At 39.8% G+C, this 27,156-nt stretch overlaps 1 protein-coding gene across 4 annotated transcripts in view; it reads left to right on the top strand.

The window, feature by feature from the left end:
• Positions 1-27,156, top strand: part of DYNC1I1 (dynein cytoplasmic 1 intermediate chain 1) — a 336,617-nt gene that overhangs the window by 234,006 nt on the left and 75,455 nt on the right. For all 4 annotated transcript variants that reach the window (XM_082398343.1, XM_082398344.1, XM_082398342.1 and 1 more), the window contains 3 exons: positions 17,386-17,532; positions 21,501-21,614; positions 24,099-24,232. In XM_082398343.1, coding sequence (XP_082254469.1) covers positions 17,386-17,532; positions 21,501-21,614; positions 24,099-24,232 — 395 coding nt within the window. The remainder of the gene's footprint in view (positions 1-17,385; positions 17,533-21,500; positions 21,615-24,098; positions 24,233-27,156) is intronic.

Raw genomic sequence — 27,156 nt, 5'->3', positions numbered from 1 at the left:
GGGTCCACTCTTCACTGTGGTGCGCGGGCCTCTCACCATCGTGGTCTCTCCCGCTGCGGAGCACAGGCTCCAGACGCGCAGGCCCAGCAACTGTGGCTCATGGGCCTAGCTGCTCTGCGGCATGTGGGATCTTCCCAGACCAGGGCTCGAACCCGTGTCCCCTGCATTAGCAGGCAGATTCTCAACCACTGCGCCACCAGGGAAGCCCTAATGGCCACCTTCTAATACCAGGAAATTGAGTGTGTTACCTCACATGGCAAAAGGGACTTTGCAGAAGTGATAAATTAAGGCTTTTAAGAAGGGGAGATTGTCCTGGATTATCTGGATGTGCCCAGTGTAATCACAGGGGTCCTTATAAATGAAAGAGGGAGGCAGGAGAGTCAGACTTAGAAGGAAATGTGATGATGGAAGGAGAATCAAAGTGATGAGATGTGAGCAAGACTCAACCAGCCATTGCTGCTTTGAAGGTGGAAGGTGGCCATGAGCCAAAGAATGAGGCTGCCTCTGGAAGCTGGAAAGATGGCAAGGAAACTGATTCTCCTCTAGAGCCTCCAGAGAGGAGTGCAGTCCTGCCTCCCCCTCGATTTTAGTCCCAACCCCCAGAACTCTAAAATAATAAATTGGTATTGTTTTAAGCCACTCAATGTGGGATAATTTGTTACAGCAGCAATAGGAAACAAGTACAAATACCTCCTAGTCCTCAGGAAGTGCCTTGGGCACCAAGTACAACACAGAAAAGAGAAGCACATCCCCTGCCCTTGGGAGTGAAGCTTACAAGTTCAACATGCCCATTTTATTTTGCCCACGAAGAAATGAAGCCTGATAGAATTAACGTGATTTTCACAGAAAATCGTCTTGCTTACCAGTCCATGGATCTTTACACAACAACATCTGTATCCTATGAATAGGAAAAAAAATCCCATCCTGCCCCTCCCACAGAAGTTTTGTGTGTTACCCTAAAGCCTGCTGTCCTCTGACCAGCACAACAAACCATTTAACCCCAATCTAATCTCTTTTATTTGTGAAGGATCTTCTATAGAAGAACAGTCCTGCTTTTGCATTCTGAAGAGCTGGGACTCTCTAAAGTCAGGAAATATGGAGGTGGCCTTTTCTCTAGGGCAGTGTTTGCTCACCTAAATGAGGAAACTGCTTCTGAAAGGAGGTGGGTCACACAGCTATAGTCCCAGGCCCTGCTAGAACTTGAGTTTCCTGACCCCTTTTTCAGTCTCTGCCCATTTTCCTTACAGACTCTAGGGTGCCTAGATCCAGCTGCTTTTTCAGAATCTGAACTAGGAATCGAGTCTGTTTCACTGACTGACTTCCCAGCACACTGTGTGGATTACAAAAGGAAATTAACACAGAAAAACCATTTGGAAAGGAAAGGAGCTCTTGCTGCAGTGTTTGGAGGGTATCACTGTGGGTGTCATGTTCAAGTGTAACAGACAGCCAACAACTGTGGATCTAATCAAATGGGGCCAGAAGCACATAACTTTTCAGCGTGGAGGAGCTATAAGAAGCATTCTCAAGTTTTGGAGTGGTGCATGTGAAAGGAATCAGGCGAAAAGCATTCAAAGGGAGCTGGAAAATCAGGCTTAGAGATCTTGTTTTTCAGGTCTGTTATAGTCACTTTGTGAAGTACTGCAGACAATTCATTATAATTTATCACACTGATACTCTTAGATTGGATGAAGCCCAAACACAACTGAGTTAGATGCATATTAAATTACCTCTTACTTAAAAGGAGGGTGGTCTCACCAGGGCAGGATGGAGTTCATTAGCAGCCTGAGAAGCTTTTCTTAACTCTTCATTATCTGGTTTCATATTATTCCTGGTTCTCCAGGACCATGGGACACCTTTCCTTTTTCAACTCTTGGAAAAGTACACTGGGTACTGTGTGAATCTTAGAGCCACCGGTTCCCAAGATAAAATACTCATCGTCACAAGTCTGTAAACAAAACTCAGATTACTATGAAAACTGCTCCTATTCATTACATAAAATCATTTCTTTTTTTCCTTTTTAGGGAAAAGGAGAAAAAATATTGTCCTTGTGTATTTTTATTTACACACTCCATTGTGATAATTGACTGACACACACATTGAGTGTACTCTGACATATGTGTTTGAGAAGTATGATCACATTTCTTCTAGCTGACTGGCACTATCACGCATAGAATTCAGTGAAGGACAAGGTTCAGACAGAATTCTATTGACAGAAGGCTTTCACTATGCCTCCAGATTCTTTTTCCAGAACTGAGAACTTCAAACTCCATGTAAATGGCCTTTAATTTGTGCATTCTGAGTCTTGTGAGATAGGATTTTTCCCCTGGAGGACAAAAAGGACAGAAAAATCTCAAGTGCTGTAAATTTAATCATTTGATCCCAAAGGAATTTTTATTCATACATTTTTGTTTGTCTCTGGGTTTGTTTATTATTTGTCCTTCTTTGAAAATCTAGCTCAGGTTCAACAATTGGGAATTGATACCCATTTATCCATTGGTCTTCTAAGTATACATAAATGTTATGTTAAGAGAGGATTTATCTAAGCTTAGAAATGAACCACCAGGACAGATTTCTGTCCCTTTCCACACTCTACTCACTCTCAGTTGTTGGGTTTCTTGTTAAACATCAAAGAATCTTTAGTGGAAAAAAGCATTGGTGTAGAAATTGGGGGATGGGTGAGACTTGGGATTGGGTGACAGTCACAAAAATCAGTTTACCCTTGTCTCTTTCATTGATCTTTTAGCAAGCACTTAAACTCAGTTTTTTTCTAGTCCTTTTCAGTACTTCAAAGTAGCAGTTTATCAATAGAACCAGCAAGCTAGACACAGTCCTAAGAGGTCATCTGGTTCATCTCCCTGCCTTAGGCATAAGCATATCTAAGTAATTCCAGGCAGATAAAAAGAGACAAAGACAGCTTCTGCCTTTGTACAACATTGCTTCTTGGCTGTAGGACCTCACTTTTCATTTGCTTCCCTGAGATCTGTATTCACCATACAGTTTTAATGTGAGAAAGCACCTCTTCTTGACAAATTCTTTTACCTTCTTAAATTTAGAATAATCCAACTGATTTCGTGAACTGTCACAGCTGGCAAAAAACACACCACAGTAACTCAAAAAAAAAAAAACCATGTCAAGAGCCTATGCGTAGTGGAACACTTTAGTCTTTTTTTTTTTTAATGGTCCCCCTGTAATTTTTAACCTAAGTGGCTTGGTAATGATCTAATGTGGGATGTTCCATGACTCCTTGGGTGGATCCTCCAAATGTAGATTTATGTTATCAGCAGGGGGTTGTCGAGTGACATATGAGACTGCATTTTCTTCCTCATTTTTGGACCTCCTCTAGCACAAAACCTGAATCCTACAAATTCAGAAAGAAATTGCCCACAAAGCAAGAAACAGATCTGTCATGCAGTTGTTTTTAGACCTTCTTGCCAGTACAGTAATTCTGAATCCGATTAGCCTATTTATTGTTTGTTTGTAAAAAGAAAAAAAAAACCTGGTAACTGAATTCTATTGAATTTTACAGATGAAAGCCATTGTTGACTTTTTTATATAGCCAAGGAAGAATTCATAGACTAAGAAGCTGGCTCTTTTTTTTTTTTTCATGACTTACTCTATAGAGGAGGGAGTAGGAGGCAGGAAGCAGGGGTGGGGCCGGGGGAGACCCATATTCCTGAATGCTGTGTTTGCCCCCTTCGAAAGGACTTAGTACTTTTTCAAGAGAAAATAAACTTAATTTGTGGCTACACTTTAAGTAAGATGGTTTGATGGTAAAAGTGGAGCAGTCCCAGCCCTGGATTTAGAGAAGTCGTGTGGCTGAATCCCTTAGCATCACTTTCATGTGGTTGGGTGAGCCTTTCTCAGAAACCCCAAGCATTTTTGAAGATACTAAACTGGAAACAGTCACAATTCTTCCCTCCCTTTTTGCTATTAATCCTTCATGTTTTAACTAGCACTAAAGCTAATGCTGCCTACACTCTTTCCTGTCAAATTGGAACTCTTTTTCTTCTCTCTTGAATAATCTGTTCTCTGTAGTTCATACTCACATAAATCAAAGGGGTAGATGTCAACACATGCCATATCCAAATATCAATTTCCTTTTTTTAATTAGGCAGGATTTAGACATTTGATTTGAAGAAAGCTGGTGCTTTTTTACATATAAAACAACCATATATTCATCTCTTCCTATTCTTTTTTGTCCCTTTTATGAAGCAAAAATTTACTTTCAGCTTGCACCACACCCCTATTCCAGCTTAGGCATAGCAACCTGGGTTTCATATTTCCTGAAAAGGAGACCCTAAATGGTTAGTAAATGTTTGGAAGTCTAGACTGAAAAAGCTTCTTTGACCTGAGCATGTTTCATTGAGCATTACTGTCAAAAAATGATGCATATCTCCACCTTGCTTTATTCACAGTAAAGTTTTGAAATAACCTAATTTATAAAAATTGAATGTGGGTGTGTTATAATCCCCTTTCACCAACTGATCTCAAACTCTTGGATTTGTTGTTGTTGTTCAAATGTTCTCTAAGACCTAGAATATCTATGTCTAGGCCTAATTACAAGGAAAAAAAAAATCAAACCCAAATTGACGGACATGCTAGGAAATACCTGACTGCCAGTACTCCTCAAAGAAGTTAACATTATCAAAAGTAAGGGAAGTCTGAGAAACTGTCCCAGCCTAGAGAAACCTAAGGAGACATGATGTCTAAATGTAATGTGGTGTCCTCGATGGGATTCTGGAAGAAAAGGACATTGGGTAAAAACTAAGAACCTATGGATAAAGTTTGGCTTTCAGTAATATTGTATCAATATTGGTTCATTAGTTGTGACAAATGTACTCATACTAATGTAGCAATAGGGAAGATGTTAACATTAGGGAAAACAGCCTGTGAGGTGCATAGGAACTGTACTATCTTTAGAACTTCTCTGCAAATCTAAAACTGTTATAAAAAGTTTATTAAAAAATTAAGAATGATAATTTTTGTGCTGATTTCTCTACAGAACTCTTACTAGCTGTGAGGATTGACACAGGAGTGAGAAACACTTTTCCTTTTACAAATAAAGTTTCTGTGGGAAACAAACTTCCCTTTAACAAACAAGGAAATAGAAATTTCCCAGTTGTTCGGCAATGTAACACATGGGTCATATCTAGTCTGGCACCTGGCACAAAGAAGGTTTCCAATACCACTGTGTTTGATAGTCTGAAGCAGTTACTTCCTAAGAGTGGCTTGGCATTTTAAAGAACTTGTTACCAAGACTCTGCATCTTGCTGTTGGGTAGTTTTTAGCTGGAATGTACACACACACAAAAATTGTGTGTATAGGTCTCATTTTCACCTTGAATTTTTGGTATGTGTCTTGCTTTTTTTTTTAATTTTATTGAAGTATAGTTGATTTACAATGTTGTGTTTAATTTCTGCCATACAGCAAAATGACTCAGTTATACATATATATTCTTTGTCATATTCTTTTCCATTATGGTTTATCACAAGATAGTCAATATAGTTCCCTGTGCTCTGTAGTATGACCTTGTTGTTTATCCATCCTATATATAATTGTTTGCATCTGTTAATCCCAAACTCCCAGTCTATCCCTCTCCCTCCCCCCTCCCCCTTGACAACCACAAGTCTGTTTTCGTTTCATAGATATGTTCGTTTGTGTCGTATTTTAGATTCCACATACAAGTGATATCATCTGGTATTTGTCTTTCTCTTTCTTAGTTCACTTAATATGGTAATCTCTAGGTCCATCCATATTGCTGCAAGTGTCATTACTTCATTCTTTTTAATGGGTGAGTAATACTCCATTGTATATATGTATCACACCTTCTTTATCCATTCCTCTGTCAGTGGACATTTAGGTTGCTTCCATGTCTTGGCTACTGTAAATAGTGCTGCTATGAACATAGGAGTGCATGTATCTTTTCAAATTATAGTTTTTTTCAGGATATATGCCCAGGAGTGGGATTGCTGGATCATATGGCAACTCTATTATTTGGTTTTTTTGAAGAACATCCGACTGTTTTCCATAGTGGCTGCACCAATTTATATTCCCACCAACAGTGTAAGAGGGTTCCCTTTTCTCCACACCTTCTCCAGCATTTATTTGTAGACTTTTTAATGATGGCTGTTCTGTATGTGTCTTGCATTGTATGGCTCTTTAAGAGACTCCAGGTACAGGTGAGGATGGAATACACCTCAAAATTTTCACTGATTGTTGTTTTTGAACTTTTCCCTTAACACAGGCCATCCTTTTCTTTCTCTTTTTTTTTAATTTTAAAATTTTTTCATTGAATGAAAGATTCTTTAAAATCTGTAGTGCTTTACAGTTTTTAGAAGTTTCACACAGATGATTTCCTATAATCCCATAATAACCCTTTTTTCCCCCTACCTATATATTGCCCTCTCCCCACTGGTAACCACTAGTTTGTTCTCTGTATCTGTGAGACTGCTTCTTTTTTTGTTTTATTCACTAGTTTGTTGTATTTTTTAGATTCCACATATAAGTGATATAATACAGTATTTGTCTTTCTCTGTCTGACTTATTTCACTTAGCATAATCCTTATCTTTCATTTCCAAAATGTGACCACTTTATCCAAGAGAATCCCATCTCCTAATGAACCTCTTATTTTAAAAATGTATGTGTATTTCATATTTTTTGAGTTCAGAAGAATTTTCCCTGGGTTCCTGTGTCTGTGTCTCTAAGTAGGAAGTCTCTTTTGTTCGTTAAAGCACATGGGGGCACTCTCCCCTTTTCACAAGAGCTAATAACAGTCCACATAATTATTTAGGGGTATAAACACTCATTTTAAGAAGGTTGTATTGAAATGGCATTTTTGATTTGGCTGCATAGTGACAAGATGAAAACAAAGCATTTTCTCCCAAAGCAGTGACAGTAAACGCAGAGCTTATTAGTAGTGACCCAGTTGGTTTCCAGCTGTTAGCTGTTCAGTAGACTCCCATGAAATGATTATTTGGTCTCAATCAGTTCTCAGCAGGAACAACCCACCTCATGGTAGGTATTACCACAATTGGTGCTAATTAGTTCTGTTGTCACCTTTCAAAACTGGTAGAGTAGGAGTTGTTGAGTCAGGTGATCGATCTCTATACTAGCAACAGAAGTCCGGCTGGAAAGGGGTTGGAGATTCCACCATTCTACCTCGTGTAGGGATGCACGAGGTCATCTGTGATCATGAGTCCCACGTCCCATGGCATGAAGTCAGAAGGGGGAGGATTGCATATCTCAAAGAGAAAGTACACCTGCATTCAGTTCATGCAAGGTTTCACAGTATATTGACTTCTAAATCAGCCAGGCCATAGTTCAGATTTGGGCTTTGCCACTCACTATTCATTTGATCTTACTTGCCTGAGTCTGGGTTTTCTAATCTGAAGAAAAAGAGGCAAAATTACCCACCTAATAGGACTGATAGATGTATATAACGTGCTTGGCACTTAGTAGGTGCTCAAAAATTTGGAATGCCCCCACAAGTAAATAACCATGTAATCTAGTGTGACAGTGATAATGTTCATTAGCCCTCCTGATAATAAGAAAACTCTCAGGTGTTCAGTGTCAGCTTGGAGCATGATGCTGAAGGGAACTTGGGACCTAAACCTTTACTATCCCTCTCAATGATCTCTTTCTAAGAGCCTAATCATTTAGGAGGGAAGCGGAAGCCAGGAGAGATGTAAAAACTAGCAAGTCAAATTGAAGGAAATTAAGCAATGGCACTTTGGCAGAGGAACTTTTATTGTATCATATGTGTCTCAGTTGGCCAGGTTGTGCACATGGGTGCATGACCCCATGAAGGAAACATCCCAGGCATGGCCTACATTGATGCAAAAGGAGATTCATCTCACAGTGACTTTCAGCTATACTCAACTAATTCATTGTTTGCAGGTCCTCCAAATTTCTCAGTGACACAAAGCACAGACCTCCAAGCCTCTTCAAATTCTGATTCAGTAGATCCAGGCTGGGACCCAGGAATCTGTGTTTTTAATAAACTAAGTACTTATGTTCAGATAAGTTCAAGAACCATTGATTTAAAACAGTACTGTTCACTTGACTGCATGTGGGAATTTCCTACGCAATTTTAAAAAATCTTGATGCCTGGGTCCTACCCCCAGAAATTCTTATTTAATTGGTATGGTTTGTGGCTTGAGTACTGGGGAATTTTAAATAGGTCCTCAGATGATGCTAAGGTACAGGCAAGTTTGGAGTAACACTGATTTAGAAAATAGCTTGAGAGGTCCATGCACCTGCAAATGACGAATAATAATAATCAGATGTAAAGTCACGTCACAGATAAGTAAGTCCCACCTCGACTCAAAATGTGAAATGTGTTAACATAAGAAAAATCCCATTTCAGAAAACTTCCTGGAATTAGCGTGTAGATTATCCCATTGCCCTAGAATTTTGTTGTATTCCAAAGTTCTTACACTGAAGGGACTAAGATTTAGAGCCTAAATTCTCCTAAATTGGCAGTGTTTGCAATATGAGTATGTCTGAATAATAATGTGGCATGAATCTCATCTTGGCTTTCACTGTAGAGTTATCTCTAGTGCTAACATTTCACAGTTTCCTCTTCTTCCTCTTCCTCATTACCCAAAGTCAGTCAATTGTCAGGACTTAGAATTGCCATCAACAACAGGAGCTATAACCAAGCATGAAGATCTGTTAAACCAGAGAGACTCAGTGTCCCAGGAAGGAGCAGAGAGTTGTCAAAATAAGGACTCCAAAGAGTTAAAACATGTAACAAAAGGTGCAGTAAAACTTCTCGGAGACAGTTTCTCAACCTAGATCATCAAGGCAGGACCTAGCATTACTATCAGAACTGCTTAGAAAAGATTTGTTGAGCAAAATGAAAACGTCTCTGGACCTTTGTTTTCTCTGGAAATGTTTCTTCAAATCACAGAAGTCACTTCTAACTCTATATAGGGGCATGCAATGTTGTTTATCGTCTTTAAACTGCATTACTTAATTCAAATCTTGCAATGGCCTGAGGGAAGAGAGGCAAAGAAAATGCTCTGTTTCTAGGCAGGGCAAGAACTCTCATGCTCCTGCCATGAATTGAAAATTCAGGCTTAGAATGGGACCTCACTTTAATTAGGATGGCTACTATAAAATAAAACAAAACAAACAAAAGCAGAGAATAAGAATCAGCAAGGGTGTGGAGAAATTGGAACCTTTGTGCGTTACAGGTAAGAATGTAAAATGGTGCAGCCACTATAGAAAACAGTATGAGAGTCCCTCGAAAATTTAAAAATAGAATATGATCCAGCAATTCTACTCTCAGGTATATACCCAAAGGAATTGAAAGCAGGGTCTTGAAGAGATAATCTGTATACAATTACAATATTTGTAAATATTGTATATTTACAACAATGTTATTCACAATAGCCAAAAAGTGGAAGCAACCCAAGTGTCTATTGACAGATGAATGGATAAACAAAATGTGGTATATGCATATGATGGAATATTATTGAGACTTAAAAAGGAAAGAAATTCTGATATATGCCACAGCATGCATGCACTAATACTTGTAGTGCTACCTGGGTATAATAACACCTTTATGACATAGGCTAAGTGACACATGACAGATGTCACAAAAGGCACTCTATGATTCCATTCACATGAGGTTCCTAGAGTAGTCAAATTCATAGAGACAGAAAGTAGACTGCTGGTTGCCAAGGGCTGAGAGGAGGGTGGGAATGGGGGATGCGTGTTTAATAGATACGGAGTTTGAGTTCGGGAAGATGAAAATGTTCTAGAGATGGATGGTGGTGATGACTACGCAACAGTGTGAATGTACTTAATGCCCCTGAACAGTACACTTAATAATGGTTAATAATTTTATGTTACATGTATTTCAGCACAATTTTTAAAATAAATAAATAAATAACTTGCAAATGTGCAAAAAAAATTAAGGCTTAGAGGATGTATACAACTAGTAGGTATCAGAGCAGGAAGTCAGGTCTCGAGATTCCAAGTGTGTCAACCCTCCCTTTCCACCTCGAGAACCTCTCAGGGGGTAAAAACTGAAGAAGCTATTCGGGGGAAGTAAAGAGAATAATTATTTGAGGAAAGAGTGGTCAAAGTAGTCCAGACGGTTGTCCTGAAGATAAGAAATAAGGTTGTTAAGGTTCATGAGATTAGGACCATGTCAGCACACCGACTTTTTTGTTGTTGTTGTTGGAAGAGTTTTAATTATGGATTGAATTTTTATTCTTTTTAATTTTATTTTTATTTTCTTTTTTTAATTGAAGGATAGTTGATTGACAGTGTTGTGGCAATCTCTGCTGTACAGCAAAGTGACTCGGTTTTACACACATATACATTCTTTTTTTAATGTTCTTTTCCATTATGGTTTATCCCAGGAGATTGGATATAGTTCCCTGTGCTATACAGTAGGACCTTGGTGTTTATCCATTCTAAATGTAATAGTTTGCATCTACCAACCCCGAGCTCCCAGTCCACCCCCCTCCCTCCCCTCTCCCCCTTGGCAACCACAAGTCTGATCTCTATGTCTGTGAGTCTGTTTCTGTTTTGTAGATAGGTTCATTTGTGCCGTATTTTATTTTATTTATTTTTTATAAATTTATTCATTTATTTATTTTTGGCTGTGTTGGGTCTTTGTTGCTGCGCGCGGGCTTTCTCTAGTTGTGGCGAGCGGGGGCTACTCTCTTCGTTGTGATGCACGGGCTTCTCATCACGGTGGCTTCTCTTGTTGCGGAGTACGGGCTCTAGGTGTGTAGGCTTCAGTAGTTGTGGCACATGGGCTCAGTAGTTGTGGCTTGCGGGCTCTAGAGTGCAGGCTCAGTAGTTGTGGCGCATGGGCTTAGTTGCTCTGTGGCATGTGGGATCTTCCAGGACCAGGGCTCAAACCCCTGTCCCCTGCATTGGTAGGCGGATTCTTAACCACTGTGCCACCAGAGAAGTCCCACTTGTGCCATATTTTAGATTCCATATATAAGCAATGTATATATATTTTTTAATTTTAATTAAAAGTTTTTAAATTAAAAAAATTTTTTATTTAAAAAAAATCGAGATATAATTCACACATCATAAAATTCACTATTTTTAAGTGTACAGTTCAGTTTTTTGTGTGTATTCAGAGTTGTGTAACCATCACCACTGTCTTAACTTCAGAACATTTTTATCACCCCAAAAAATAGACCCAGACCCATTAGTCATTCCCCATTCTCCCCCAACCTGCATTCCTGAGCAACCACTAATCTTCCTTCTGCCTCTATGGATTTGTCTATTCTGGACATTTCATATAAATAGAATCATACAATATGTGACCTTCTGTGACTTCTTTCACTTAGCGTCCTTTCAAGGTTCATCCATGTTATACCATGCATCAGTAGTTCCTTCCTTTTTATTGAATAATATTGCATTGTATGGATTCATCACATTTTGTTTATTCCTCAGTTGATGGACATTTGGGTTGTTTTCACTTTTTGGCTGTTATCAACAATGCTGCTATGAACGTTTATGTACAGTTCGAGTAGTTACATGTTTTCAGTTATCTTGGGTACATACCTAGGAGTGGAATTGCCGGGTCAGATGTTAACTCTATGTTTAATGGTTTCAGGAACTGCCAGACTGTTTTCCGGAGTGGCTGCCTCATTTTACATTCCTACCAGCACTGTATGAGTGTTCCAATTTCTCCGTAGCCTCACCGACAATTATTATTTTCCTTTTCTGTTTGTTTTTTCCCTTAGCTTTACTGAGGTATAATTGACACGTAAACATTTAAAAATTATAGCTATCCTAGAGGGTGTGAAGTGGCACCTCATTGTGGTTTGCGCACTAACTTTTGTGTACTCAGCACACAGCCCAGGTCTAGGGACGCACAATACTGAGAGGCATGAAAATTCCAAGGGATTCGAAGAAAGGTCATTGGAATGAGTGGTTTCTAATCTCCCAGAAATCAGATTTTAGAATCAGCTGCTTTTCATTAATTTTTTTTTAATACAAACTGAGTCCAGAAGTAGCAAGCAAGCTAATTCAGCTTTTGCTCCTGCACACCCCATTACTAATGGGGTGGTAACTTTCATGGATGGTTACTCTTAGAGTTTAGAAGAGTGACGTGTGTACCCTAGGATAGAGACTGAGGCATAGGAAAAGAGAGCTCTGAAGGAGGAAAGACCCTTTCCCTTCATCTCAATTAAAGTTAAATGCCCAACTCATGACTCATGTCTTGGTTTTTCCACCTTCACAACCTTCTACATTGTCAGATGCCTGGTGCTGCCTGATTGCCTGTAAGAGGTGTTTCGACAGCAGTGTTCTCCAATTACATTTGTTTCCATTAACGAAATATCTTTGAGGGTTTCTTAGGTACTTGCAGAAATATATACTAGCTCACTAGTAGCCAGAAGCATCTGATCTGCCTGCCTCACAACCCTCTGACAGCTAAGCATTAGCTTTTAGGCAAATAAAATGTCAGCCACCATTAAACAGCATATGGCAACAATATGGCCATTCCCTCTCAAGGATTAACTTCTCCCCAGAAGAGATGGTACTTGAAATAAGAGATGCTTTTGAATGCAGGGCCCCTATCCCTCCTGCCCAGGCATGATGGCTGGGGAGCGGGCAGAGCGCTACACACAAAAGGACCCGGGTGACCAGATCAAATGTGAACCTACGGCACCCAGCTGCCCAACCAGCAGTGACCCAAGGCTGTTTGCCCTGGGCATCTGGGTCTGTGGTTAAGGGAAAGTACCATCCTTAAGCTGGCCTGGATTAATTCTATAAAATAGAAAACAGCCCCACAGCCACTTAATGAGGGCTCGGGGCCGACTGGAATTGAATGCAGTTGGTGTGCAGCGGGAGGAGGGAGACGTGGAGAGTGGAGCCTCCACCCGACTCGTCTCTGTGGAATTCCCTTGGTGAACGGGGTGAAACAAACTGCCTTGTCTCGAAATAGATGATGAGAGTGTGGAACCCTGTTCTCGTGGGTCAGCTCGTGTGCAAGTGGCCATGTGGCAATATGGATAAGGAGGAGGGCTGCCTTTGCACCAGGCAGTCTGCACAAGATTAGAAAATAAACAGTTTCCTCAGGAGCCTCTGGGCGCCCACGTCTGCGGAGGACACCAGAAACTGTCAATAGAGAGAACCTGATCCTCCAGACATAGTCTCACCGCCTTGCTTGTCCTGGTTTGGGGGGACTATAGTATGTAAAATAATCAAAATGGCATGCTCGTCCTGTTGGAAATAGTGGTTCCTCCTGTAATAATGTCTCTGTGCTACTTGTATTGGAATGTAGACGGTCAAGCTCACCAGTTTTACATGAAGCTTTTAACATAGGAGCTTATCATATTTCTGGGGCCTGATTTGACCATCGACATGGCCACGTCAGTGAAATCACTAGCTTTGTTAAAACAGTTCAACTGTAGTCTCGGGAAAACTTACTTTGATTAGACAGTCGGCATTGTCGCAAAATTCCCATCATCTTTATCATTATTTTTCCACTCATGTAAACTACTTGATTTGAATGTTTAAAGGCCATACGTTATTTTCCAAAATAATTTCAAGGCTTTAATATTTTAAAGAATAAAATAAAATAGGTAAAAAGTTAAAACTACAAACTATATAGATATGTATTCTTACAGAGCCAAGAATAACAAGGGTGGGGAAGCTTCTTGTTTCCAATTTGTTTGTCTAAATTGTATTAATCATGTAATGCTTTATTATGACACTGAATAACTGAATGAATACAAAATTTTAAATGCCTAGGAGACTGATGAAATTTTTAAGATAGCATTAGTATTGTTGATGTTTTTCATAGAATATATCTTCAGAAAATGTACTGTTAAATATGAAGACAACAAAAAGCCACATGTTTTAGTAGTGTCAGTCAATTTTTCTGGAATGCTTTTTTACTCTTTATGCAATAGATACAACTGACAGGATGATATCATCCTTTGCTCTTTATGCAGACAGTCAATAAATTCCATGACAGTTGGCAACAACTAGATCAGTAGCTGTACGAACAGTGCAAGGTTGCAGGGATTTTTCTAAGACACTGTACTACTCGTGGTTTGATGCAGACTTTCCAAATTAGAAGAACAGCTGTCTCTGTCAGGACTGTAGTTGGGGGACTGCTCCCATGTGTCTAAAGGAACCTAAACATTTGGATGAAAAATTAAAAATTCAGTCAATCAACCAAGTGTTTGCTACCATTAAATCAAACATCAGGGTACTTTGAAACATCTCAAGAAATGACTAAATTCTAAACTTTACATCTAGATAATTGTGATCATACTGCCTTAGAGTTTCCATATGAATAGTACTATGTCAAATGTGGCATACCCTGGAGATCTATTTTTAACATTTATACATAGAATATTTACTGTAATTAACATACTGAGCTTAAAAAAATAAGTGCAATTGATGAATCACAAGTTCTCCATCATTTCTAATCTTCCAAATATAAAATAAAAAGTATTTCTACTCTTTTTTCCTCATGGAGGTATCGTAAAGATTGGTTTGAAGCAAAACAAAGTAGACTCTAATGGCAGAACTCTGATGCTCCAAAGTGGTTTTACTCTTTTTTTTTTTTTTTAGCACTAATTTGACTTTTTTAAATTACAGTATAATTGATTTACAGTGTTGTGTTTGTTTCTGGTGTACAGCAAGTGATTCAGTTATACATGTATATATATTCTTTTTCATATTCTTTTCCATTATGTTTTGTTACAGGATATTGAATATAGTTCCCTGTTCTATACAGTAGGACCTTGTTTCTTATCTATATTATATATAAGTAGCTTGTATCTGCTAATCCCAAACTCCTAATTTATCCCTCCCCCAGCCTTTTCCCTTTGGTAACCATAAATTTGTTTTCTATGTCTATGAGTCTGTTTCTGTTTCACAATAATTTGACTTTTTATCAGATGTAAAGAGAATTCTGAATTCGAGAAGGGGGTGCCTTTCTGACATTTAACGTTTTTTGAAATGATTTAGTTAGTGCTTAGCACTGTGTGTTTAATGAATGAATGAAAAGTGGACACACTAATGAATGAAAAAGTAAGAATTAAGTTCTCACCTTGTGGTGCTGGATTCTGGTTGATCACCAACTATGTATTTCTGTTTTGTAGAAATACCTCCACTGTTTGTTTTTCTGTAGTTTAGTCTCTTAACAAACTTTGTAAGGTTTGGAGCAGTATTTGCTGAGATTTAAGTGAAACACAAAAGCAATTAAGTGGTTTAATTCTGGATTTTTCAAATTTAATGACATTCCTTTATATCCATTGGAGCTTTGGTAAATTCAATTGTTGATATCACCTGGATAATTTTAAGTCTTTCTGAAGTTTCAAAGAAAATGTTTCCAACATAGCTCAAGCAGAATAAGAATTTCATCAATTGAAAGCTCAGAATCGTTTCTGTGAAATGTGTAAAACAAGAAGCTGACCAGCATTATTTTCTTTTTCTTTAATTCAGTACCATTATTGAGAGTTATTCTTGAACTTTATGAAAACCAGATTGGGGCACAAGCATGTTCCCCATTGAATCGTGTTCAAGGAATTGGAATTGAGAATCATTCAAACTAGGAAAACATGACATTGAAAAATAGTCTACATGCTTTATTGTACTTCAGAGAATCTGAGACTCTGACTAGGAACTAGCCTTAGGCTGATAGTAGATCTGATTTTTTTTTTTTTTTTTAAATGGACAGTTAGCTTCCCAGTCAGGAAGAGGCCATCATTTCTTTTTCAGTCACTTCTTTGCTTTACTGGCTTATCAGTTACAACCGTTGATCCTGTATCTCTCTCTCTCTCTCTCTGCTCAGAAAGCAGTGATTTCTGCCATTCAAGGTCCTCTCTTGTCTGGCCCGGATGAGCCCTTCAGTCACATTTCCTACTCCCTGCTTCTTCCACGCAAGCTCCTTCTCAGCCAAACCAGACTGTGGCTGTTCACCAGCCTCTGCTCTGGAGCCTCCAGTCTTGTCTTCCCATCATCCCATCTCTCAGGGATCACTGTTTCTTCTCCTGTCCACTTGCTGAACATTCCACATTTACATCACGGGTGATGCATTCCCTTTCATGAGGTCTTTCTAAGCATCCCACCCTTTCCGCTCCCCTCTTTTTTCCCCTCTCCTAGCTAAACCAAACCTTTCTCACCTCCCCACCACACACACACACACACACACACACACACACACACACACACACACACACGCTCCTATGATCTAGTCATGGCCCATATCACCTTGAGGGCTGCTGCTTGTGTGTGCAAGTTGTGACCTGCGTAAGCATCTCAAACCCAAGGGACAAGTGAGGACAAAAATCTACTTTCCACTTGCCAGGGCACACGCCCACGTGACTATGTTGTGCAGAGAGGCACCTTTTCTTATTCCATACAAAGGTATGGACTAGGCAGCATGTTCATCGAATGCATGCTTTTTAGTTCTCTTTCCTAGGGCACAGGTTTGTCGAGGGCAATGACTACCTTTGTATTCCCATCATGCCTGGTACAATGCCTTCCTTACACATAAGATCACTCATTGAATTTAATTGAAAGGGTGAAGTGTGTTTATTAAAAACAGTTACTTTCGTGTGTAAATGCAACCATGTAAAGCACAACAGGAATCACAGTGGACTTCCTAGCAAATGTGGAACAGCCAGCTTGTCTGATTTTAAATGGATCATGGCTCTTGCTCAGCTAAGTAATTTCCTATAAAATGTAGTGCCCAGTCGTCTTCTGTGGAATTTTAGAAACCACATTCATGATGCTATGACAGGCCATGGCAGAGTTGGACTGAAATCCATTTCTGACTGTTTGTTAAAATAGGCAAAGAATAACATTGAGAATTGTCTGAAGTGGGCAGGATAAAGGTCAGGAGAATGCCCATGGGAGGCGAGGGAATCTGGGGAGGAACCAGTTGGATCAGTCTGAGATCAGTACACTTCCTAGAAGTCTACATTAAGCCAAAAAGAAAAAAAAAGTACCCAGTCTCAAAGTCCTCAAAGCCTTGCCAACACTGTACACTGATGCGGACATGCCCTCAAATAAAGAATTGTTTTGTAAAGACTAATGGAGAATTAATATTAATTCTGATGTAATTTTATTGATAAATGGGAAATATCCACAAACCAAGCTTTACAGACCACAAAACAATGATGTACGTAAGACAGGGTTTATGCCTATTTGATGACGTGGCCGAGACTTCAGATTTCAAGTTTCAAGGAGTAAACATCGGCCAACCTCTCCAGGGAAATTCTGTGTCTGTGTACAAAATGTCCTACACACTGTGCGCTTAACATTTGCTTTGTGTTTTCCAGGATGTGCTGACTTTATGTGATGAGCAGTTGTTTCTTCAGGAAGAAACAAGCCTCCTCTAACCATTTCACAGGATGCCTTTCTCCTCTTCCCTCCTACAGTCTTCCGTGATGTCCGTCTGCTTTGCTCGTTTCCATCCCAACTTGGTAGTTGGTGGGACTTACTCGGGCCAGATTGTCCTGTGGGATAATCGCAGTCATCGGAGGACGCCAGTCCAGCGGACACCCTTGTCGGCTGCTGCACACACAGTAAGTCAACGTTTTGTCACATCCCGGTCAGCCATCCAAGCCCTGAAAGAGGGGATAACTGACAGAAGTACGGCTGTTGTTAGTAACTCCAACTTCGAAGTATCTAACTTATAGTGATTGCATCCTGACTGACTAAAGGAAAGCTGAGTGGAAAGTAGATGAAGGAAGCACTGGGTTTAGAGGACTCTCTTAACGATCTACAAGTTTTAACACATAGAAAGGATCTCTTTGGATGTCCCAAAAGCTACCAGGGAGGATAGCTTAAAACTAAAAAATGCCACAGGGAGAAACCTTGGAAGAAGCATCTGTGAAATTGTTTTCCCAAAGAAACTCTTCACATTTACTTTATAAGGTGGAAACTCATATTTTCAAATAGACCATAAAGAGTAAGCACTTTCTGTCTAGGGATGGCATATGGGACTTTTGCCAACAGGCCTTTTTCACTTGTGATTTGAGGGAGTGCTGTGACTTTAAATTCTGGAATGCACGGTGTAAGTCTCAACGATAAAGTCTACAGTGACAGTATAATCCCTAGGGTTAAAAGTCAACATCTCAAAACCATTACCCATAATTTAGCAGAAGAGGTTCAGTATAGTGTTCGTAAGACAACTAGTCTGTCATTTCCTTTAAGAGAATGACAGGTGTGTTTAGCAATTGTTAGGAGGAATAAGAAGACAGGCATGTCTCCATCAATCTCTGCTACCCTGACATTCAGGGGAATTGATGTCCTTTCTCCGAAATGCCCAAATTATGCCCAAGGATACAGCTCTACTATTGTTTCAATTTCCTTAATGTGGTTGCCTCATTTGTTTCATCTGCTGGCCGCAAAACCCATCTAGCTTTGAAAAAGAACTGCTAGCTGCTTTAGCTGAGACCATGAAGAGGAAAATTCTTCCACCCTTGTAAGATCGACGATGGGAAATGACAAATACCAAGTCAGCCTTAATTCTGATTGACTTGGGCCTAACATACATGCAGGTGAAACTAGTTCTTGGGAATCTTGGAAAATTGCTCTTGCCTACCCCATTTCTCCAAACTAATAACAGAAAATTGTGACCCAGGAGGAGACGGGCTTGATGCAGGTGTTTGCTCAAGGAGCACGAAGCCATTTCTTGGCCCTGTGTGCATATCTGGTGTGTTTGTGAGCATACCTCCTGAAATTTCAAAAAGTTATAAATCCAGATATTAGAACATTTAGCACAAAGCTTTTGGGGAGAATCCAAATGCAGGAGCTCTTCCAAAGTATTCATCTCTTTTCCAAGCAGCTTAGGATGTGATCTTCACAATGAAAATACTGTTATTATCAAACAGAGTGACATTATTTCTGTTAGAAAATAAAATAACAGTTTTTTTTCTCTTTTGCTGTGTTTTGTTGAATCCACAGCTCAAAGAGCACAGTTAATTTTGTGACTTGTCTTTCAACTTCCACTCATGCCTGGCTGATTGGTACCAGGATCCAAAGTGGTTAAGGAAAAAGAGTCCCACCACAGATTACTAACTAATTTCCTTTCACACCCACCACACATATGCATTTGGGACAACAGGAAATCCTAATTAAAGCAAAAACCTTCTGGCACACAGTAAGTTTATTCCTAAAATAAATAAAAACAATCTGGCTTCTATACTGGAAAAATGAGCGGTACCATTGCTTTTTTCTTTCCATTAAGCAGAGTGATGTGTGTTTGTGTGTGTGTATAAGTAGGCATGCCCACGTGTCTGCTTCTGTTCTGGTTTCTTTACATCTCTCTTTTCTTTTAAACTGAGTTTGATTACTCCTGAAAGCACAGGCCAGTAGTACTGATTAAAGCCAGGGAGGGGCTACCACACACATTCCTTCTCAGGGCATTTGCTCTCTACATCCTTCTAGATGCCTTCTTACCCTACTACACCCACCCTTAGGAGTCCCGATCCATTAGGGTTTTGGAGATTTGTGTTGATGCTCTGTGGTTAACAAAAGAAACCCTATTGGACTGTTGCTAAAAAGCACTAGGCAGATTTGGGGCTCATAACAATGTTTGGACCTTGCTTTCTCATTCTTCAGTTTACTGAGTCTGCCATTTTCAGGCGAGAATGTGTCTCATCCATTCTTCCAGTTTACTTGCATGCAGGGCTTAGGACGCCACGTGACTCATCCTTGAGTTTGTACGCTGCCGTACGTGCCACATACACCAGAGACTTGGGGAAAAAGCATTGTCCACAGCCCCACGACCAGTCGGTCCTTTTGGTATTTAGAGACCTGATCAGAAGAATATTTCATTCCAGATCTCTGCTGTACTGTCCAGATCTACTAGAGCTGATCCATTTGAAGGTTTCTGCAGGAACGTGGTGTGAAAAAGACATAGGGACTTTGTTGACTCTCCATCAGCATAGGTAAAAGAGGTGACACAGTTGCCAAAAAAGCAAGTGTAAATCTTAAGATGCATTTATACAGGCATTTTTTTTTTTATCACATGAGAAGTGACAATTCAGTGCTCCCTGTATTTCTATATTCAGTTAGTCAGAATGTAGGTAGACGGTTAGGTTTTCATTCGCAGAACTTCACTGGAAGGGGAACCCGGACAAAAGATAGCATATTCAAAAGAGAGTGTCCAGGATGGGGAAGGTATTGAAAACCAGGTCCTCAACGTATTTGAAGGAATGGGTGATGATTAGTCAGAGCAAGACAAGACTGGGGGGAGGAGGGGTAATATAAGAACAATCCATATGTATTATTTGACTTGATGTATACGATGTCAGAGGGCACTTCACTAGAAGTATTTCCTTGAGCTTTCTTCATCCCCATGGGTAGAAGGAGGAACTGCCCAAGAATTAGTGCTAAAACTGGCTAAGAAAGGTGTTTGAGCAGAGTTTGGACCACCTCTTGGGAGAGGCAGATGAACAGCTATACTTATGATTATTACAGTTCCTTCTGACCAGGAGTTTATATGATAATAATAGTTTGGGAACCATCCTTTATATAATATCAACTTTCCAATATTAGAGATTGTTTCATTGTTGTTGTGGCTAGGTATTTTGGACAGTAACTCATCAAGAGAGAGACTCAGACTGTCAGCTATTTGCACAGAGAAGCATCGACTGAGTTGTGGTTTGGCCACTGATGGCTAAGCTGCCTGAAATCTAACCCAAATTACTGCTAGGTTGTGCTTCTGCTAACCTTCCATTTAGTATTTAATGTGCAGCTGCAAATGATTTTAGCCTACCATTTAGGATTCTACAGAGTAGAATAACCTTCTTGCATTATGACAAAAGGTTAGAACATCTTGCTTATGATTCCTGGGATGTTTAAGTGACCTTTCTCAAGGCCCTGGCCAAATCTAAGCCTCCATACTACCCTAAACAATATTTTGAAAAATAAATCTATCATTAATCCTAGGTTTTACAGCAACATAAAAAAACCTAATTTAATCTTACTAGGTTCCTTGTGCCAATAATTTCCACCATCAGTATCTCTCCCTCAAATCAAAGAGGCTGATGAATATTAACCACTTTGTATAAAGCATGTTAACAAATGTTTGGCACGGTGGGTATAATGCACTAAACTCCAGAGTTGGTAACACTCCTTCCAAAAGGCAATTGTTCTACCCTTTTGAAGACTGTCTTTTTCCGTCACTCGTGGTGAGCTTAGAAGCCAGACTATGTGGCGGAGCCTCATTCAAGTAATACACTTTCACCTCCCTGAGCACCTCTCTCCCATCAGTCCTCATGTGCTCCCGTTTGCTTCAGCTCCATTGTACTGCATCTGACTGAGCAAGGTGAAGCTTTCTGAGTATTTCCACTATGACGTGTTGCTGCCAGAGCTTTTAAAAAGAAATCAGGTTCAAATCAAAAGTGGCAAATGACCTGAGGCTTGTATTATTGTGGGATTATGTCACTCCTTAATCCTTGTTTTAGAGTAATGTGTTTGACACTCAGATGTAAGCATTTCCTCTTGGACGGGGGTTTGATCCTCCATGTTTATGTTTCTGCAGCATCCCGTGTACTGTGTAAATGTTGTTGGGACCCAGAATGCTCATAACCTCATCACTGTCTCTACCGATGGTAAAATGTGTTCCTGGAGCCTGGACATGCTCTCCACTCCACAGGTGGGTTTGTTTTCCCCTACGCATAAGAGCATCTTGGTTAAAAGAGATACCTGCCTAATGGAACAGAGTTCCTAAAAGCCAAACCCTCACATCCTATAGGACCTAAAATCAATGTGTGCACTTGAAAGAGTGGGGCCTGTTTTCAGCAGCCTCCTCTTGAAGCCAAAACCCATTTCCTTTACCACAAATCATGTAATTATTGTAATACGTTAATCCTTAGGTCAGTTTCAAGTGAAAATGAAATAATCCATTTTAAAGCATAGTAATTATGGAAGTTGGCTGTGGTAGGAATTGTACTTACCCTGCAGCATTGTTAAACAAATATGAACGGGGTTGGAGCTCAGCAGAGCGATCCCTGATGGGTCCTTGCCTTGGAGAAAAGGTATCCCAGCAAAACAGAAATCCAAGCCCTTGCTTGTATCTGTAGCCTAGACAACCGCCTTGTGTGTTTGAAGAATTTGTCCAACCATCTGTTTTCTCCTCTGGAATGTTTGTTAGGGTGGCTCCTGCCATTCCTTGCTCAACAAACAAGAAGTTGAAAATGAAAAAGTTCCAAGGTTTCCAGACTGCTCCTGATTACAGTAATGGGAGCTAAACAAAGAAGCAGAAGTGGAAGAGACCATTGGGGGAGGCATCTAAATGCAGCTTTCAGAATATATGTATGTACACACACACAGAAGGCAACACTTACATCCACAGATAAATACACACATATCCATACTCTTTCCACATTTCTTGGGGATAAAAGTACTTCACTCTCCTCCAGCTAAAAACAGAGAAGAATTTCCTGTTACAACCTTTGACAATGTGAGGAGACATCAAGAAAATTGTAAGAGATATCTAGGAGATACTTCTCAATTTTAACATTCCTATTCCCTTTTCTGGAATAACAATCCTGGAATGTCTCTGTCACAATTTTAGAAGACATTAGAAGTTTCAGTATACGTAAGGAAATGTGGAAACCGAAAAGAACCTCCCATAAGTTTCCACAAAATACAGTTGAAGAGAATACTAAGACTAAAGAAGTTCTTTTTATAATTTTAGTGTGGGGGGAGATCTAATAAGTTCCTTACAATTTAAGTTCCTCTATTTTTGCTGATCTTTAACATTTATACAAGTTGGGAGATGTGTGTGGGTATTTTATAGCTTTGTCTTAAATTTCTCAGCAATATGTTGTTTTCTTTTAAAAGCAAACAGATATGAGTGAACCCTCTAATTAGGAATTTTTAATTGCCCATTTTGCTGATTAAATGTGTGTTTGTTTAGGTTAAAGCCAGTCATACGGGGGCTACATGACCATTTTTATTAGTTTTGGCATGCCCGCAGACGCCTGTCTCTGCACAGAGATGGAGCATTTCGTGGCATGGCTGTGGAAGGCAGGCAGACATGGGAACAGACAACAGTTGCCCTATTCCCTCTCTGTCCCACGTGGGTGACCAAGAGACTGTACCTTCCCTCTGCTAATTTTAGCCATGGAGCAGACCACCGGATGGTCCCGTTTTCTGTATCACACTATCACAGCATCCCCTCACTAAAGCACCCGCTGCGTCTGGATCTCACACACTGCAAGCATGTCACATGACCACGTGGCCTGCACTTCCCAGACTGTTAGCATGTGCTTCCGATTTATGGACTCCTTAGCTGCGATGACTAGGTTTATTTGTTTGCATAAAAAAAGACTAAACTTCCAAACAGAATGACATGATCCCCTAGAATGTTTTTTTTAAAGTTACTTTAGGTGCACAAAGCAGGCTATTTGATGTAAATAGCCAGAAATAGTCAAGGATGTTAGTTATACTTAACTATTCTTCACTGTCGTTAAACTTAATTCAGCAGAATGTCTTTTAAAATACACTTGAATTCCCAAGTTTGAAAATCGTTTTAGATAAAATAAAGACTCTCATTTACCATTTAAAGACTTATTTAAACATTGTTTTTTGCAGGCTTAGAGCCTACACACCCAGTGTCTGCCCTTCATGAAATCTAGTCCCTGTTGAAATCTGGTTTTTATGACCTGAGTGACAACTTTCTGGTTTCGGTCTGTGGAGGACACACACTCCTGCTTTGACAAACGTGCTTAGTACATCTGATATTAATACAAGTGTATTCTCACGAACAATTGATTTTGAAAATGTTTGTAAATATAAGGGTATTGTGTGTTGTATTAAAGCCTGGGGCTGACAAGTGTAACCATTACAGTATTATCTTTAGTTTCTGCACCATTAGTTTCAAAATTCTCACCTGTCATCTCTGCCTGACTTCAGAAGCAACAGCACACACTGATGAAATACAGCCGGCCTGAAACCAGAGATACACAGAAGCATGAATGTCAGGGGCAGTAAAGCGTGGTTTCTGGCACAGCCGGGGTCTTTTGTAACGCTGTGTGAAAAGCAAACAGACGATTTAGTCAAATGATTTTTCCGTGCTATCTTTGGCATGGCAAGGAGTCGACAGAGGGAATGTAACCACGCCATGTTTTGGTAGGAGAGCATGGAGCTGGTGTACAATAAGTCCAAGCCTGTGGCTGTTACCGGAATGGCTTTCCCAACGGGAGATGTCAATAACTTCGTGGTTGGCAGTGAGGAGGGTACGGTCTACACGGCCTGTCGTCATGGAAGGTGAGTTTCTGTTTTCTTACCAATGACGTGTTCTTCGTTTCCAAAAGTCTGTTATCGCTTTCTGGGTTATAACCACCTTGCATTATGAGAAAGGCATTTCTGAAGAAATGCAAATCACAGCCTCCTGTCTTCACTATTTTATAGCATCCTTCTGCTATAAGGATGCCATTTGTAAGCCTTTAGCCATTTGTAAGCCTTTGTAAGGCTTTAGCCATTTGTAAGTGTTTGATGGTTCACATTGCCTGAAGGAAAAAAGTCCAAGCTTCTTAGCATATCCTAGAAGATTCTTGATCACCCTTGACTACTTGCCCCTTCCCAGCCTCAGCCTTCAGGCTCCAGCCATGCACCCATCCCCCAATATGGCTGATCCCACCACACCTCTGTGAGTTTGTACATTCGGTTTCTCCCGCTGGGTCTGGTATTTCTCCCTTCTTGGCCTGGTTAATTCCTCCTCACCCTTCAAGAGCCAGAACAAAGGTCTTTCCACGTTGAAGCCTCTGACTCTCTTGGACAAAGAAATCATTTCCCTCTTTATGTTTCCGTAGCATTTTCATTCCCTTTATTCATTCATTCTTTCAAGGAATGTTTCCTAAGAACCTACCATGTGCCAGGCACCATCATGTCATAAGGATGCAGTAAGGAACAAAACAGACCTGGAGTTCATATTCTGGTTGAGGGTGAATGATAGTAAACTAATAAACAAGTAAATATGTGGTTTAAGATGATAAGTGCTATGGAGAAAATTAAAGTAGAATAAATGAGATAGGACTACAAGCTGTCAGATAGGTTTGTTGTTTTATATATTTTCATATCACTTCTACATTAGCATTCATCACATTTTATTTCAACTCTTCAGTCATCTGCCATTTTTCTCTTACTAAACTATTTCCATTTCATCATTGGTTTCCTGCCTGGTGCCTGGCACATAGTAAGTGAGGAGTTAAAAATTTATATGGGGACTAAAGAGTGACAGTAACCAAATAATATAGAGAAGTGCCTTAGGGCCCTTCCTCTCAATCAGAGGCTGAAATAGTATGAGATACATAAGGCAGAATGAAGATTCCAGGTGATAAGAATTCTGTCTTGATTGAGAGATTGGCAGATGCTCCTGGAAAAATCTCAGGAAAAAGTGGAATTCAATAATCTAGACTGGGTTATAAAATTACATGCAAGACTTAATGAATGGACTCACAGCTTTTGAAAGGTTCACTGTGTTCACCTTGGTGTGTTATTCCTCTTTCACTTTAGTAGTTCTAATTCAATTGATTTTTCATCTCTTGCACTCATCACAGGCTATTTAGATTGAATGAGGAACCAGAAATTGTTCCAAGTTCATACTCTGGTGTATTTGTGATTTGTAGAAATAACAGGCATCCGTGGCTCAGCTATACGATTTTTCCATTCACACAATACAGGCTGTGAAGTTCCTACTGTGCTCTCCACAGAAACAAGCAGTATTTTCCCTGCTCACATGAGTAAAGGATGACTAGGAAGATGTGCCTCATAATTCCATGCCCAATAGTCCTACTTCATAAGTATTGGCTAAAACCACACATCAGTTTTATGAAAGCATAGAAAGATCTGATAGAGTTGTTCATTCATGGAAACGTTCACCGCACAACTACTGTCAGCAAAGTGCATTGCTAGATGTTGCCAGGCATGCAGACATCATTTAAACCTGTTCCTATCTTCAAGAAACTGATGATGGTGGGAAAGGTAAGCACACAAACATCTGCAAGACAGGTAGAATGTCGTAAGTGGCATGAGAGAGGCACAGAGAGCAGCAGTGGGCCAAACAGAAACTCCCAGGTTTATCTACGTATTTTTTAGAATCGACAGGGCACAGGTTCAGTTGACTTAACCCAAGGCTTTAATTATCTGTGAGGGCTATAGCACATGTTCATTGATAACTTTCAGATTTTAAAAAATTTCTTTCATGTGAATAACCATTTACATGGTGAATATTTTTGCTCTGTGGCTCTTGTCCTTTTCGAGCACACACCACAGAAGATGCATTGTGGTTCAAAAGAAGGGTACCTAAGGTACAAACCACAAATCATTTTACAATGAGCTTGATTTTGCTGTTTACATTGGTCCATCTATCTGAAATATAAAATACAGATCTCAGTAGAGTTGTAAAGTCATAGGCATTGGGCTTCATAGTGATCTTAAGTGGGTCATATAGGGCTACAGGGGAGAGGTGCGAAATTTCTGTGTTTCACCTAACATGGAAAAGGTGCAAATCCACTTCCATAAATTAAATAAGTTCTCCATTTTGCACCCTATAAACCCTTTCAGGATGCTGTTAAGAGCAAATGGAGTCTCACCAGGGGCCACTTCAAAGATCAGTTCCTCATGTTCTCTAGAACAAATGTAAATGATCACGTGTGGAACTGCTGTTAGCAGTTTCACCAGGCATAATTTTTGAGTGCCTGTTACATGGAACATATGCTGCAGCACTTGGCTCGTGATTTCAAATTTTTGCTTAGCACACTGACATTTACTGGTGCTCCAGAAGCCCACATTCTTTAATAACTTAATACATTTTCACTCTTTGTGACATAATATATAGATTCCACAATCCCTCTGTATTTGTCATATGTATAACGTTGTGCACATGAATTTTTAAAATATAGCATTTTGGTATATTTTCTAATTGGGTGTGATTGTGTGCAGACTATTGTGGGATAATAGGGACTGGGAACAATCCCAGCTTAGTTAAATAAACGACATATGTCTGCGGATAACTTTCAAACTGTGTATCGCCATTTCTCAAATGTGCTCCTGTTGGGGAAAAAGGCATGAGCTTGCCTTTTTCTTTGCTGTTTTGTTCAACAAATGTTTATTGAGCACTTACTACATGCTAAACAAGGCACCAGCCCTTACGGAATTTACATTTAGTGGATTTGTAAATTACTCTTCTG

Source organism: Balaenoptera borealis (genome assembly GCF_965194805.1).
Source record: "Balaenoptera borealis genome assembly, chromosome: 7".
NCBI lineage: Eukaryota > Metazoa > Chordata > Mammalia > Artiodactyla > Balaenopteridae > Balaenoptera > Balaenoptera borealis.
Note: the sequence above shows the minus strand (reverse complement) of the source record. Positions and strands in the feature narration are given on the sequence as shown.